The sequence below is a fragment of the Coregonus lavaretus genome (assembly GCF_964263955.1).
Source record: "Coregonus lavaretus genome assembly, chromosome: 11".
In the NCBI taxonomy this organism is placed as follows: Eukaryota; Metazoa; Chordata; class Actinopteri; order Salmoniformes; family Salmonidae; genus Coregonus; species Coregonus lavaretus.
The window spans coordinates 47,323,176-47,340,474 of NC_139998.1; the positions used below are offsets into that span (position 1 = coordinate 47,323,176).

Here is a 17,299-nt window from a genome sequence, read left to right on the forward strand (position 1 = left end):
CTGCGAGGTCACTCTCTACTCCTCCCACTCAGCCTGGCAATTCACTCTCTGCTTTCCATCAGCCACCTGTCTCATTCCTCTGTCCTCCCCACTAACATCATCACTAACACTCCACACAATCTACACTGCAAACTATACAAATAACGGTCAGAAGGAGCTACTCTGCTGATGCTGTATGGTTGAGGTGTAAAGGAAGAAAACTTAATTGCAACGTTTCTCCTGCTTTAGTCTTGTGTGCCAGGCTTTTAGGTTCTACAACTAGACAAAAATAGGTTGCTTGTTGGCCTCTGGATCTCACAGGAACCAATGAAAATTGTAGGACTGTTATCTCACCCTGAGCAACCTGGCATTTCCAGGCATCAGCATACAGAGCGAATATGAGAATACGACATCTGGCTACGCAGGACAACTCCTGCTATAAATTAGGCAGGTCGCTCTCTGGGCTTTGGAAAACATTACTAGTTGAAACCATGAACTGACCTCACTTGCATAAACAGCCTGCTGGCCAATGGTAATGGACAGCACCAGTACCACCCATGGCATTGCGTACACAGTCCCAGGCAGTGAAATGAAAACATTGACTCATGTCTATCATTAGTGTCCGATGGAGAGTCCAAGAGAGGACATATATAGGACAACGTGCCTTTTGTCCTTTTGTCAGCGAACATCCATCTCTCTCCCTTCCAGTCAACATATAGGCATATAATATAATAATAATAAATAAATAAATAAATAAATAAATAATATAAGCCTACTGCCTCCTGATGTTTTTCCAGAAACACTCTCCCCATTGTCATCAACAAACCCCATGGACAGTTTTGTTTGCTTCGATCATAAGGAGTGAAAAGCAGAAAATATGTTGTCAAAATGCAGTGTCAAAGTACAAGTGTGGTCCTTTTAGTGCTGCTGTTAATGGTCACTGAACGAAAGACAGAGCAAACAAGATTGAAGACGGGGAGAATGCCACTTGTGTGTGTGTCTGTGTGTCTGTCAACCTCTCCAGACCGGCTGTTTAAAATAGTAAAATGGGCCCAAGGGGCGGTCTTCGTCAAGGGTTCGGCAATCCACTTGGAATGTTATGCAAAGTTCCATATTCTTCTTGAATGCTCCCATTTTCCAACAGAAGAGTATTTGTTTGGTTGTGTTTTGCTTTTCATTAACAGACGAATACACTCAAGTAGTCTTCAGTCAGCTGAGTTAAGTTTCTCAGTGTTACGAGAACAACAGCCTGTGGCGAAAACGTTGATGAATGGTTCTGCAGTGGCCACAACATAATAAGGCTTTCTGCCGTAACCTCCAACCAAGGCCGGCGACTCCGCTAAATTTCTCAAGTAGATGTTTGACTGAGGAGAAGTAAAGGCAATCAAGTATTTTTCTCAACATCAATTCTATAATTTTCCCAGATTGTATTGTAGAATATCTGGATGATAAATATACTGAATAAAAATATATATGCAACGTGTAAAGTGTTGGTCCCATGTTTCATGAGCTGGAAAAAAAGATACCAGAAATGTTCTATATGCACAAAAAGCTTATTTCACTCAGATGTTGTGCACAAATGTGTTTACATCCCTGTTAGTGAGCATTTCTCCTTTGCCAAGATATCTATCCATCTGACAGGTGTGGCATATCAAGAAGCTCATTAAAACAGGTGCACCTTGTGCTGGGGACAATAAAAGGCCACTCTAAAATGTGCAGTTTTGTCACACAACACAATGCAACAGATGTCTCAGGTTTTGAAGGAGGGAGCGTGCAATTGGCATGCTGACTGCAAGAATGTCCACCAGAGCTATTGCTAGAGAATGAAATGTTAATTTCTCTACCATAAGCCGCTTCCAATGTTTTAGTCTGCGGCCTCACAACCGCAGACCATGTGTGACCACGCCAGCCCAGGACCTCCAGAACCGGCTTCTTCAACTGAGGGATCGTCTGAGACCAGTCACCCGGACAGCTGATGAAACTGTGCACAACCAAAGAATCTCTGCACAAACTGTCAGAAACCGTCTCAGGGAAGCTCGTCGTCCTCACCAGGGTCTTGATCTGACAGCAGTTCGGTGTCATAACGGACTTCAGTGGTCAAAGGCTCACCTTCGATGGCCACTTGTGCTCTTCACGGATGAATACCGATTGCTGTTTGCTGATGTCAACGTGGTGAACAGAGTGCCCCATGGTGGCGATGGGGTTATGGTATGGGAAGGCATAAGCTTTGGACAACGAACACAATTGCATTTTATCGATGGTATTTTGAATGCACAGAGATACCGTAACGAGATCCGTGCCATTCATCTGCCGCCATCACCTCATGTTTCAGCATGATAATGCACGGCCCCATGTCGCAAGAATCTGTACACAATTCCTGGAGGCTGAAAATGTCCCAGTTTGTCCATGGCCTGCATACTCACCGGACAGGTCACCCATTGAGCAAGTTTGGGATGCTCCAGATCGATGTGTACGACAGCGTGTTCCAGTTCCCACCAATATCCAGCAACTTTGCACAGCCATTGAAGAGGAGTGGGACAACGTTCCACAGGCCACAATCAACAGCCTGATCAACTCTATGTGAAGGAGATGTATCGCTCCGCATGAGGCAAATAGTGTTCACACCAGATACTGACTGGTTTTCTGATCCACGCCAACAGATGCATATCTGTATTCCCAGTCCTGTTAAATCCATAGATTAGGGCCTAATGAATTTATTTTAATTGACTGACTTCCTTATATGAACTGTAACTCAGTTGCGTTTTTATTTTTGTTCAGTGTAGATAGCACATTCATCTGAAAAGTTCAATGAGTCTTTACAGCAACCAGACATAAAAGATGGAGTTATCATGGGACAGAAAATCTCTGGTGGGAAGGAAGCGAGCTCCATCTCCACTCAAGTGTGAAGACGCTGAGCGAATGTAAACTCGCTGGTGTTTGCCAGGCTGAGCAGCCCCTGACCAGCCGAGCAAGACAGACTTTCTAATCCGCGAGCGGTCAACCCATCTAACTGCTGCCACTGCTGATCTCCTGCCAGATATAGCCTCTCCGCACGCAAACCTCTAGTCCCAGGGCACCGCCGTGTTGTTAACCACTGCTGATCTCCTGCCAGATATAGCCTCTCCGCACGCAAACCTCTAGTCCCAGGGCACCGCCGTGTTGTTAACCACTGCTGATCTCCTGCCAGATATAGCCTCTCCGCACGCAAACCTCTAGTCCCAGGGCACCGCCGTGTTGTTAACCACTGCTGATCTCCTGCCAGATATAGCCTCTCCGCACGCAAACCTCTAGTCCCAGGGCACCGGCGTGTTGTTAACCACTGCTGATCTCCTGCCAGATATAGCCTCTCCGCACGCAAACCTCTAGTCCCAGGGCACCGCCGTGTTGTTAACCACTGCTGATCTCCTGCCAGATATAGCCTCTCCGCTCGCAAACCTCTAGTCCCAGGGCACCGGCGTGTTGTTAACCACTGCTGATCTCCTGCCAGATATAGCCTCTCCGCTCGCAAACCTCTAGTCCCAGGGCACCGGCGTGTTGTTAACCACTGCTGATCTCCTGCCAGATATAGCCTCTCCGCACGCAAACCTCTAGTCGTGTTGTTAACCACTGTGGCCCAGCATGCAAACAGCAGGGAAGAATCCCAGGGACAGACACACACACCTAACAGGGGTCAATAATAACATGAGAATGACAACTGGAAGCTATAGACTACTGTAAGGCAGTATGTGTGTGTGGGTATGATTCCCACATGTGTTATCTCTAAGTGGATTTGGATGAATGACCATATTATTATATCAATGAATTGCAAAGCATATAATTTTTTGGAATGGATTTTCTCATTTAAAGCAACTTTCTCCTACCATTTAGGATGTTTGACTAATTTATGCGTATGACGTCTTCTCTGAGAATTGTGACCGTCATGGGGTGTAACAGCTGTCTAGTTTGAAAAGTGGGTCAAGAACAGCATTCACACAGATATTCAATGGGACTCATTTAATAGACTTTGACTGAAGAAACAGTCAAAAAGTAGCCGGGCAACATACAGTTGAAGTCGGAAGTTTACATATACCATTGCCAAATACATTTAAACTCAGTTTTTCACAATTCCTGACATTTAATCCTAGTAAAAATTCCCTGTCTTAGGTCAGTTAGGATCAACACTTTATTTTAAGAATGTGAAATGTCAGAATAATAGTAGAGAGAATTATTTATTTCAGCTTTTATTTCTTTCATCACATTCCCAGTGGGTCAGAAGTTTACATACACTCAATTAGTATTTGGTAGCATTGCCTTTAAATTGGTTAACTTGGGTCAAATGTTTCGGGTAGTCTTCCACAAGCTTCCCACAATAAGTTGGGAGAATTTTGGCCCATTCCTCCTGACAGAGCTGGTGTAACTGAGTCAGGTTTGTAGGCCTCCTTGCTCGCACATGCTTTTTCAGTTCTGCCCACAAATGTTCTATAGGATTGAGGTCAGAGCTTTGTGATGGCCACTCCAATACCTTGACTTTGTTGTCCTTAAGCCATTTTGCCACAACTTTGGAAGTATTCTTGGGGTCATTGTCCATTTGGAAGACCCATTTGCGACCAAGCTTTAACTTCCTGACTGAAATGGCACCCCAATGGTGGAACAAGCTCCCTCACGACGCCAGGACAGCGGAGTCACTCACCACCTTCCGGAGACATTTGAAACCCCACCTCTTTAAGGAATACCTGGGATAGGATAAAGTAATCCTTCTACCCCCCCCCCCCCCTTTACTCCAACAAAAACAAAAAAAACATTGTAAAGTGGTTATCCCACTGGCTATAAGGTGAATGCACCTATTTGTAAGTCGCTCTGGATAAGAGCGTCTGCTAAATGACGTAAATGTAAATGTAATGTTGCTTCAATATATCCACCTAATTTTCCTTCCTCATGATGCCATCTATTTTGTGAAGTGCACCAGTCCCTCCTGCAGCAAAGCACCCCCACAGCATGATGCTGCCACCCCCGTGCTTCACGGTTGGGATGGTTCTTCGGCTTGCAAGCATCCCCCTTTTTCCTCCAAACATAACGATAGTCATTATGGCCAAACAGTTCTATTATTTCATCAGACCAGAGGACATTTCTCAAAAAAGTAAGATCTTTGTCCCCATGTGCAGTTGCAAACCGTGGTCTGGCTTTTTTATGGCGGTTTTGGAGCAGTGGCTTCTTCCTTGCTGAGCGGCCTTTCAGGTTATGTCGATATAGGACTTGTTTTACTGTGGATATAGATACTTTTGTACCTGTTTCCTCCAGCATCTTCACAAGGTCCTTTGCTGTTGTTCTGGGATTGATTTGCACTTTTCGCACCAAAGTACGTTCATCTCTAGGAGACGCATCTCCTTCCTGAGCGGTATGACAGCTGCGTGATCCCATGGTGTTTATACTTGCGTACTATTGTTTGTACAGATTCATGTGGTACCTTCAGGCGTTTGGAAATTGCTCCCAAGGATGAACCAGACTTGTGGAGGTCTACAATTTATTTTCTGAGGTCTTGGCTGATTTCTTTTGATTTTCCCATGATGTCAAGCAAAGAGGCACTGAGTGTGAAGGTAGGCCTTGAAATACACCCACAGGTACACCTCCAATTGACTCAAATGTTGTCAATTAGCCTAGCAGAAGCTTCTAACGCCATGGCATCATTTTCTGGAATTTTTCAAGCCGTTTAAAGGCACAGTCAACTTAGTGTATTTAAACTTCTGACCCACTGGAATTGTGATACAGTGAATTATAAGTGAAATAATCTGTCTGTAAACAATTGTTGGAAAAATTGCACAAAGTAGATGTCCTAACCGACTGGCCAGAACTATAGTTTGTTAACAAGAAATGTATGGAGTGGTTGAAAAATGAGTTTTAATGACTCCAACCTAAGTGTATGTAAACTTCCGACTTCAACTGTAATTAAAATAATAAGTTGGACAGGAAAATAATAGCATGGGGTGGTGGTTTAGGGGTGATGAGGATTTCAGCTGTTCACTCAGCTGCCTAACACACACCCAATTCCATCTTGGAAATGTACACCATACAGAAGAGTTGCTGGTACCAGTCTGTTCAGCCAAGGCAGACTGATTTGAGACTATGGATCTAAGCAATGGTGCAAGAGCACTTGACAATAAAATGAACATTCTGTATGAAGCATCTAATCTTCAATGGCCTTGAATTGCTATTAACATAATCCCTTCAACCACTTTCACATGCCTTGTTAACGTACAGTGCATTCAGAAAGTATTCACACCCCTTGACTTTTTCCACATTTTGTTATGTTACAAAGTGGGATTAAATGGATTTAATTGTCATTTTTTGTCAACGATCTACACAATATACTCTGTAATGTCAAAGTGGAAGGAAAATTCTAACATTTGTAAAAAAAAAAATATGAAAAATAAAACACTAATATATCTTGATTAGATAAGTAGTCAATACATGTCACACCTGGATTTTGCAACATTTGCCCATTATTATTTTCAAAACTCTTCAAGCCCTGTCAAATTGGTTGTTGATCATTGCTAGACAACAATTTTCAGGTCTTGCCATAGATTTTCAAGTAGATTTAAGTAAAAACTGTAAATCGGCCACTCAGGAACATTCACTGTCTTCTTGGTAAGCAGTGTATATTTCGCCTTGTGTTTTAGATTATTGTCCTGCTGAAATGTGAATTCATTTCTCACTGTCTGGTGGAAAGCAGATTTTGCCTGTGCTTAGCTCCATTCCGTTTCTTTTTTTATTCTGAAAAACTCCCCAGTCCTTAACAATTACAAGCATACCCATAACATGATGCAACCACCACTACGCTTGAAAATATGGAGAGTGGTACTCAGTAATGTGTTGTATTGGATTTGCCCCAAACATAACACTTTCTATTCAGGACAAAAAGTTTATTGCTTTGCCACATTTTTGCAGTATTACTTTAGTGCCTTGGTGCAAACAGGATGCATGTTTTGGAATATTTATATTCTGTAGAGGCTTCTTTGTTCGTCAGTTGTCTCCTATCACAGCCATTAAACTCTAAGTCTTTTAAAGTCACCATTGGCCCCATGTTGAAATCCCTGAGCGGTTTCTTTCCTCTCCGGCAACAGTTAGGAAGGACGCCTGTATCTTTGTAGTGACTGGGTGTATTGATACACCATCCAAAGTATAATTAATAACTTCACCATGCTAAAAGGGATATTCAATGTCTGCTTTTTTATACCCATCTATCCATCTACCCTTCATTGCGAACCATTGGAAAACCTCCCTGCTCTTCGTGGTTGAATCTGTGTTTGAAATTCACTGCTCGACTTAGGGACATTACAGATAATTGTATTTGTGGGGTACAGAGATGAGGTAGTCATTCAAAAATCATGTTAAACACTATTATTGCACACAGTGACTACATGCAACTTATTATCTGACTTGTTAAGCAAAGTTTTAATCCTAAACTTATTTAGGCTTGCCATAACAAAGGGGTTGAATACTTATTGACTCAAGACATTTATTGTGTTACTTTTGACTATTTTTTACTTTCGTTTATTTGGTAAATATTTTGTTAACTCTTTCTTGAACAACATTATTGGTTAAGGGCTTGTAAGTAAGCATTTCACGGCAAGGTCTACACCTGTTGTATTCGGCGCATGTGCCAAATAAAGTTTGATTGTGACCGATCGGCTCAAATCGGTCTTATGTAGAAAAATTAAAACATTTTTTTTTATTTATTTTTTTTACATTGAATTAAAGTAGAGACTAAGAGATACAACATGGTATATCATACACTACAGTTGAGGAACAATGGGAAAGTAATTTTGCTTTGAAAGTTGATAAACTTGTAAACTCACTTTTGAGAAAATGGCCTTTGAATCTTTTGGTACTACTACTGGAGAGCCCTTCTTTGTCTACACCCATTCAGCATCGTTCACACACTCTTAAGCTTTAGCCCCACACATCTCTTTAAGGGTTGATCCAAGCGTTCTGTACTAACAGAAGTCAAGCACCCAAGCTAACTTGCTAGCTACTTCCAGACACAAATGACAGAACATTACTCGCCCTAGCAGAGCTGGTTAGGCTGTTATGTTATCCACAGCGTTGGTGACTGCAACTGTGCTGTCAGATTGTCCGTTTGTAAATTCAAAACGTGTCACTCTCGGAGCGTTCAGAGCGCACACCGGACGCTCTGGCCGATGAGTAGGGTTCATTTTTTTTTTTTTTTTTTTTATTTCACCTTTATTTAACCAGGTAAACCAGTTGAGAACAGGTTCTCATTTACAACTGCGACCTGGCCAAGATAAAGCAAAGCAGTGCAATAAAAACAACACAGAGTTACATATGGGGTAAAAAAACAAAGTCAAAAATACAACAGAAAATATATATACAGTGTGTGCAAATGTAGCAAGTTATGGAGGTAAGGCAATAAATAGGCTATAGTGCAGAATAATTACAATAGTATTAACACTGGAATGCTAGATGTGCAAGAGATTATGTGCAAATAGAGATACTGGGGTGCAAAAGAGCAAAATAAATAACAATATAGGGATGAGGTAGTTGGGTGGGCTAATTTCAGATGGGCTGTGTACAGGTGCAGTGATCGGTAAGGTGCTCTGACAACTGATGCTTAAAGTTATTGAGGGAGATAAGAGTCTCCAGCTTCAGAGATTTTTGCAATTCGTTCCAGTCATTGGCAGCAGAGAACTGGAAGGAATGGCGGCCAAAGGAGGTGTTGGCTTTGGGAATGACCAGTGAGATATACCTGCTGGAGCGCAGACTACGGGTGGGTGCTGCTATGGTGACCAATGAGCTAAGATAAGGCGGGGATTTGCCTAGCAGTGATTTATAGATGGCCTGGAGCCAGTGGGTTTGATGACGAACATGTAGTGAGGACCAGCCAACAAGAGCGTACAGGTCACAGTGGTGGGTAGTGTATGGGGCTTTGGAGACAAAACGGATGGCACTGTGATAGACTACATCCAATTTTCTGAGTAGAGTGTTGGAGGCTATTTTGTAAATGACATCGCCGAAGTCAAGGATCGGTAGGATAGTCAGTTTTACGAGGGCATGTTTGGCAGCATGAGTGAAGGAGGCTTTGTTGCGAAATAGGAAGCCGATTCTAGATTTAACTTTGGATTGGAGATTCTTTATGTGAGTCTGGAAGTTGAGTTTACAGTCTAACCAGACACCTAGGTATTTGTAGTTGTCCACATACTCTAGGTCAGACCCGTCGAGAGTGGTGATTCTAGTCGGGTGGGCGGGTGCCAGCAGCGTTCGATTGAAAAGCATGCATTTAGTTTTACTAGTGTTTAAGAGCAGTTGGAGGCTACTGAAGGATTGTTGTATGGCATTGAAGCTCGTTTGGAGGTTTGTTAACACAGTGTCCAATGAAGGGCCAGATGTATACAAAATGGTGTCGTCTGCGTAGAGGTGGATCTGAGAGTCACCAGCAGCAAGAGCTGCTAACGTTCTGACCTCACAACGGCAGTCAAGCACCCAAGCTAATTGGCTAACATTGGCTAGCTACTTCCAGACACATAATGAGAGAACACCTCACTCTGACCATTTTACTCGCCCTAGCAGAGCTGGTTAGGCTGTTTTCATGTTATCCAGAGCGTTGGTGACTAACTGTGCTGCTGGCAACAATTTAATTACGCTTTTTTGCCGATGTTGACTGACACCGGCCATATTCAACGGGTGTTGAGCGTTTGTAAATTCATCAGTTATTCTGCGCTCTGGCACACTCAGACGAGAGTGCTCTGTAATCGAAGTAGATGGCCAGACTGAATTTACAAACGCACCCGAAATGGTTACTTGCATAGAGGAGTCTTTTGTTAAGACATGTAGCTAGCTAGCTAGGTAAACAATGAAACATAATCACAACTCATGATGTTACTACCCTGCATGAATCTGCAGGTAGCTAACCAACCAGGTTCAATGTTAGCTAGTTAACATTAGGCTATAGCTAGCTAAGCAAATGGCTCTGAGATACGAACAATAAGGTCATACACGTAACATTAGCTAGCGAGCCAGCCAGCTAACGTTAGCTAGCTAAACAATTAACCATATTCACAACTCATGACGTTACTACCCTGCATGAATCTGCAGGTAGCTAACCAACCAGGTTCAATGTTAGCTAGCTAACATTAGGCTATAGATAGCCAAGCAAATGGCTCTTTCTGTCAAAAACATGTAATATCTGAAAATGTACCTAGCTAGACTATCTTACCCGTATACATAATTCCTGTCGGATGCCATGGTTGCCCTTAGTTTGAAGATGTAATCAGGAGACAGGTGTTTTCTCCATCTCCTTAGCTATCATACTCGAATTCCACTAATTTCAAAACTCTGTCGTCCAGAAAGTGGAGCGCAACACTTATGCAGTTTTAATATACAATAAAAAAAAATTAAGCCGCGTTAGACAGGATTACCTAGACATACTGACCAGCTCAAATAGACAGAAGCGTTCTATATGGCAGACCAATCCAAACTCATCTCTTGACATGTCCAGCCCACTCATTATCTCAGACAAATCATGGGTAGCGGGAAGGTTGCTGTCTTTTTCTTTGGCTAAACCAACTAGGCTCTTAATTTAACAATTTCACTCGTATTTACAGAGGCATCACGAGTTTGTTATTAAGGCACATGAAAGTTCACATGTTCGAGAAGGCATTTCTGCCAAAAAACGCATTTTGATTCAAATAAAAAAGTTTACTTTCAAAGAGCTCTCCTGTGAAGTAGTGACCCGCGACATACGCCTATTTTCCTGAAACGGGTCACATTTCAGCTTTTCATTTTTAATCAATTTGTAAACATTTCTAAAAACATAATTCCACTTTGACATTATGGGGTATTGTGTGTAGGTCGGTGACAAAACATCTCAATTGAATCCATTTTAAATTCAGGCTGTAACAACAACATGTGGAATAAGTCAAGTGGTGTGAATACTTTCTGAAGGCACTGTACATGGGTCAAAGCAATGTGGTCTTTACCTACAGAGTCTACAGGCACTTTTAATATATCATACATAAAGTGGTCAAATATGACCAATGAATTAACACATTTTATTTCAGAGGTCAGTGGGGGGAAAGTCCCAAAATTCTCCTTACCTTTTATTTCCTCTGAGAAGAAGGCAGAGTGTCGCGACACAAAGAGCTTGAGCTGCTCGTCCAGGTTACAGGCTGTCAGGTCCACGTCCCATGAGCGGATGCCTGTTGAAACACACACACCAGGGTGATTAGGTGCACACTCATACCTCAGTTCAACAGCATTTTCAAAAAAATTTTTGGTTTGTTTCATAATAACATATAGAGACACTCCCTGCCATTGGACGACTAAGCCTAGATTAATTACATGGTTAAGGCTGTGTTAATTTTGGTCAGGCTAAGGGGTTGTTTTAAGAGAAGGATTCAAAGTGAAACTAACTGGAGAAGCATAGACTTAAGGGATGGGCTGAAAAACTCACTCACTCCCAGCTAACATGGACTAGACAATGCTACTTGTGTACTCGTAATGAAATAACAAATGTATTTTCAGTTAATAAGTAACTCACGTACAGTAAATAATTGATAGGTTCCATTATGGATCTGTCACTGTTGGAGGTACTTTCTGTAATGTCAACATGCTATGCAGCTGATATGTGAACAGAAGCCTCATATTCCTCACATCAGTGACATAGCCAAGAGTTACAATAAAATGCCATAATGTACAAATAGCCATAATGTACAAAAATACAAAATATCCGTGAACTAGGAGTATGACAATTTGATAATTAGATAGAATAGAATTGATACATTGAATCTCCAATTAGCCTAAGCTATAGGGTATATAGGTTAGGCTAAAACATGGACCTCTAGAGCTTGACAAATGTAAGTGTGTCTGTCATCATGGTAAATGTGGTACACTGGTGCAGTGTAAAACTCAAATGTGAGGGCATAGCATTCATACGGTCAATTCGACGAGCCCTACATGACAAGCAAGCAAATTAATTGAGACATCATTTAATAGCCTAAGTATCTTAATGAAGACATACTGTAGGCCTATTTGAACACAAAAGGCGAAATACAAAAACCTCACTCCCTGCCTATACTGTTTGTATGATGAATCTTCACTCAACATTTTTTTTCAGAAAGAAGATCTGCTTTTTGCTCCACATAGATCAAGAGGGACGATGACAAACCAAGAGGAAGCAGCCTCCCGCTTCTGTCTGTCTGGGACAATTTTAGCCCTGACCTCATCATCATATGTTTTTTTTTTTTTTACTTAAACAAGAGAAAAAAAAAGGTTGAAATAGCAGTAGAAGACAAAAAGTGCTTTGTGCGAGGCAGGCGACTAGTCTCCCAGTCTTCTGAGAGTATCTCCTGTCACAACCAATCATATTCATCGCTCAGATCGTGACACAGGCCTATAGGCTATGGTGGATAACTCACTTCCTGTTGTGAACATTTTATGGAACAAAGTTGAGAGAACACTGTCCTGGGGTCATCTCATTCTGGAACTACTACATTTAGTTGGGATGAGTTCTATAAAATAATTAACATACTCTGTGGCACTCTAGTTAGGCTACTGCTTACCGGTGTTAAAACATTTGCACAATATACAGAAAGGAGCTGTCAGGTACTTCCTTATTATTTGAAATATTTGAATTCATCTGTGTGTTCCGATCTCCAGGGTCGGCAGCCATTCCATTCTGAGTTTCTAGACTGAACTGCCACTACAGACATTGTGACGATATGATTTCTCATTCATGTTAAATTCAGTTGAAATATTGCTGATGCGATGCTACGGTAGCCTACTGTTATCTTTGAGGAATTTGTTATGCTCATTCAAATCCCCCAGAGAGCACAAGGATATACTGTAAGTGTCAATGATTTAGCCAAGCTGAGAGCACTGTTTTAGTATGCATTCCATCTAAAAAGAAAACTTTTGTAACTCTGAATGACTTGGGCAGCACAAAATATGTTATTGCCCTTTGGCAGGAAAGGGCGATCCAATCATTGAATACCCAGCCCATATATGTAACAATTACTATGACAGAGTATCTAGACTGAGGCAAATGTCTCATACTGGCACCCGGGCTAGGGAAAAACAAGGGTCTGGGGCCTGGGCATTACGTTACTTCCGTATAACCTCAACACGCAAATGTCTTTGTCTGGCAGTGGTTTGGAACTTCCATTGAAAATATCTAGTCACTTGTACTGATTCGCATGAACACATTCTGAGTGAAATGACTCGATTCAAAAGGAGTAATTAAAAAGTGTATTATTCTGTCTCTCAGCACATTGTCAAAAACACAGAACCAATTATTAAAAACAGGGATTGTATTTGCCCGGAGGCTCAAAATAGGCCTAATCTTTGAGTTAGACAGTACAGCACATGAAGAGCACTGTTACAATCATCCTGTGAAATGCAACCTTCCAAGACCTAATACATCTTGCATCCCAGATGAAACATGCAAACTACAAAGGCCATCATTTTTCCTTAATTTCACTGCTATTTCAAATGTTAAAATATAACTGCCGATAGGCAGTGGAAATTAACAGCATCCTTTACGCAATATTGGCTTTACCACGTGGGTCGGTCCAACCTGCTTTAAACCTGTGTCACGCACAACACAGACGGTCAAGAGGGAGCGCACAGGACACTGGTGCTAGCAGATGGGAAATGGGATGAGGGGTTCCGAGAGGGTTCTAGAGTGCACAGAGGAAGCTGCTAAGGCTCAGCCCTCCAGTAACAAGAGGACACTGTGCCACCTTATATACCGTATTTTCCGCACTATAAGGCGCACCGGAGTATAAGCCGCAGCAGCTAAATTGAATGATATTGAATGATGCGTACATATATAAGCCGCACTGGACTATAAGCCACAGGTGTTTTAATGTTTAATTACCATATGTAAGGGTTTGTGCACAGAGGGGATTGTCGGGAAAGAGACAAACTGTCTCGCTCTCGTAATGTCTGTCTGTCTTGCTCTCGTTCTGTCTCTCGTTCTGTCTCTCGTACCACTCTCGGTTCCACTTTTACTTTTGCGCGCTACCTGTCTCACTCTTTTCCGGCCTCCAGCTTTTCCTGCTGGAGCCCGCCGCTTAAAGGTGGGGGGCGCGGACCGGTCATAGAGCCCATAGAGTTAAAGTTGGTGGACTGTAACCTGTAAAATCCATAGATTTAGGAGGTCTTCTAGTGGCCGTTAGCTGTAAAAATCCATAGATTAGCCGCACCGTTATATAAGCCGCAGGGTCGAAAAATTTGAAAAAAGGCGCGGCTTATAGTCCGAAAATTACGGTAAATATATATATATACAGGTGTGTGCCTTTCCAAATCATGTCCAATCAATTGAATTTACCACAGATGGACTTCAATCAAGTTGTAGAAACATCTCATGGATGATCAATGGAAACAGGATGCACCTGAGCTCAATTTCGAGTCTCATAGCAAAGGGTTTGAATACTTATGTAAATAAGGTATTTCTGTTAAAAAAATGTAATACATTTGCTAAAATTTCTAAAAACCTGTTTTCGCTTTGTCAGTATGGGGTATTGTGTGTAGATTAATGAGGAAAATTTGTTATTTAATCAATTTTAGAATAAGGCCGTAATGTAACAAAATTTGGAAAAAGTCAAGGGGTCTGAATACTTTCCGAATGCACTGTAAATGTCTGTCTGGGGGCTGGACTTGGGCTGGCTTGACCCACCGGTGGGTTAGAGCAAAGAAACCCCAGCAGGTCAAAATGTCTTATTTTTTCCAGGCTGTCCCCCTCTTCTAGTTGCACTTTGGCAGCAATCACAAGTGTGCTGACCATGTACCCCACAAGACATGCCACCAGAGGTCTCTTCACAGTCCCCAAGTCCAGAACAGACTATGGGAGGCGCACAGTACTACATAGAGCCATGACTACATGGAACTCTATTCCACATCAGGTAACTGATGCAAGCAGTAGAATATTTAAAAAACAGATAAAAAATACACCTTATGGAACAGTGGGGACTGTGACGCAACACAAACATAGGCGCAGACACATGCATGGTAACATACGCACTAAACACACACGTACACATGGATTTTGTGTTGTAGATATGTGGTAGTGGAGTACGGGCCTGAGGGAACACACTTAGTGTGTTGTGAAATCTGTTATGAATATATTGTAATATTGTATAACTGCCTTAATTTTGCCAGACCCCAGGAAGAGCAGCTGCTAATGGAGATCCATAATAAATACAAATGTAGGAGGGGAGGGATAGCGTATTAAGGGTAGAGAAAATCCATATTGTGATAAATTGCCTGAATTTATGTGATAATGATAAATAGAATGATAAGTTTAGAACATTAATGTGCACCACCGTTTTTTATTTATTATCCTTTAAACTATTACTACTAGTTTAGTGGTTGTAGCAATCAATTGTCCCGTTAACAATCATCCATATCAGCGAATGTATTTCATTTGAAACTTCACATTTCTCTAGTATAGGGTACTTATCGTAATGTGGGATACCAGCTAAAGGCCTGCGATAAATGATTGGTGTGGTTGGTGTCGCTAATTTTCAGTTTATCATTCCAGCTCTAATTCAGGGGCTGCACTCATTTCTAAAAACATGTGACATTAACAGTAATCTTCCAACACTTTTAATAATGTCACCCTCAGAGAACATTCTTTTTTTGTTCCCCAAACCAAATCATTAACAAAGCGCCTGCCTTTATCACTGACCAGGAACGAAGGAAATGTTGAGCAGCAGGAAATGTTGAGCAGTGTGTGTGACATCAGTCACATGGCCCCTCAGAACAGATACTGATACAGGCAGCCACAATCAAAGTGGGGAGAGTGGACTAAGACGGAAGAAAAACACTTTGTAGATAACAGGGGGCTAGTGGGAAGGGGGGGGGGGGGGGGGGGGGGGGGGGGGGGGGGTCAGACAGAAATGCAGTTACAGTGCCTTCAGAAAGTATTCACACCCCTTGACTTTTTACACATTTTGTTATGTTACAAAGTGGGATTAAAATGGATTGAATTGTCATTTTTCGTCAACGATCTACACAAAATACTCTAAATGTCAAAGTGTTTTTTTTGTTGTTGAACATTTGTATTATTATTGGAAAATAACACACTAATATATCTTGCTTAGATAAGTATTCAATACATGTTAGAATCACCTTTGGCAGCGATTACAGATGTCAGTCTTTCTGGGTAAATCTTAAATCTTATCTTATTATTTTCTGAATTCTTAATGCTCTGTCAGGTCTGTCGATCAATGCTAGACAGCCATGTTCAAGTCTTGCCATAGATTTTCAAGCCGAGTTAGGTCAAAATTGTAACTAGGCCACTCAGGAACATTCAATGTCGTATTGGTAAGCAACTGCAATGTAGATTTGGCCTTGTATTTTAGGTTATTGTCCTGCTGAAAGGTGAATTTGTCTCCCAGTGTCTGTTGGAAAGCAGATTGAACCAAGTTTTCCTCTAGGATTTTGCCTGTGCTTAGCTTTATTTTGTTTCGTTTTATCCTGAAAAAAACTCCCTAGCCCTTGCCGATGACAAGCATACCAGTAACATGATGCAGCCACCACCATGCTTGAAAATATGAAGAGAGGTACTCAGTGATGTGTTGGGTTGGATTTACCCAAAAACATAACACTTTGTATTCAGGACAAAAAGTTAATTTCCTTGACACATTTTTTGCAGTATTACTTTAGTGCCTTATTGCAAACAAGATGCATGTTTTGGAATATTTGTATTCTGTACAGGTTTCCTTCTTTTCACTTTGTCATTTATGTTAGTATTGTGCAGTAACTACAATGTTGTTGATCCATCCTCAGTTTTCTCCTATCACAGCAATTAAACTCTAACTGTTTTAAAATCACCATTGGCCTCAAGGTGAAATCCCTTAACGGTTTCTTTCCTCTCCGGCAAATTAGTTAGGAAGGGCGCCTGTATGTTTGTAGTGACTGGGTGTATTGATACACCCTCCAAAGTGTAATTAATAACTGCACCATGCTGAAAGGGATATTCAATGTCTGTTTTTTGGGGGTTTTACCGATCTACCAATATGTGCCCTTCTTTGCGAACCATTGGAAAACCTCTCTGGTTTTTGTGGTTGAATCTGTGCTTGACTGAGGGACCTTACAGATAATTTTATGTGTAGGGTACAGAGATGTGGTAGTCATTAAAAGATCATGTTAAACACTATTATTGCACATAGAGTGAGTCCATGCAACTTATGTGACTTGTTAAGCACGTTTTTACTCCTGAACTTATTTAGGCTTGCCATAACAAAAGGGTTGAATACTTATTGACTCAAGACATTTCAGCTTTTCCTTTTTAATTGATTTGTAAAAATTTCTAAAAACATAATTC

At 41.5% G+C, this 17,299-nt stretch overlaps 1 protein-coding gene across 1 annotated transcript in view; it reads right to left on the bottom strand.

The window, feature by feature from the left end:
- The window catches only part of LOC311137465 (microtubule-associated protein 1S-like), a 35,957-nt gene that overhangs the window by 13,410 nt on the left and 5,248 nt on the right, over window positions 1–17,299 (bottom strand). Inside the window, exon 2 of the mRNA XM_084171997.1 lies at window positions 11,067–11,168. Coding sequence (XP_084028123.1) covers window positions 11,067–11,168 — 102 coding nt within the window. The remainder of the gene's footprint in view (window positions 1–11,066; window positions 11,169–17,299) is intronic.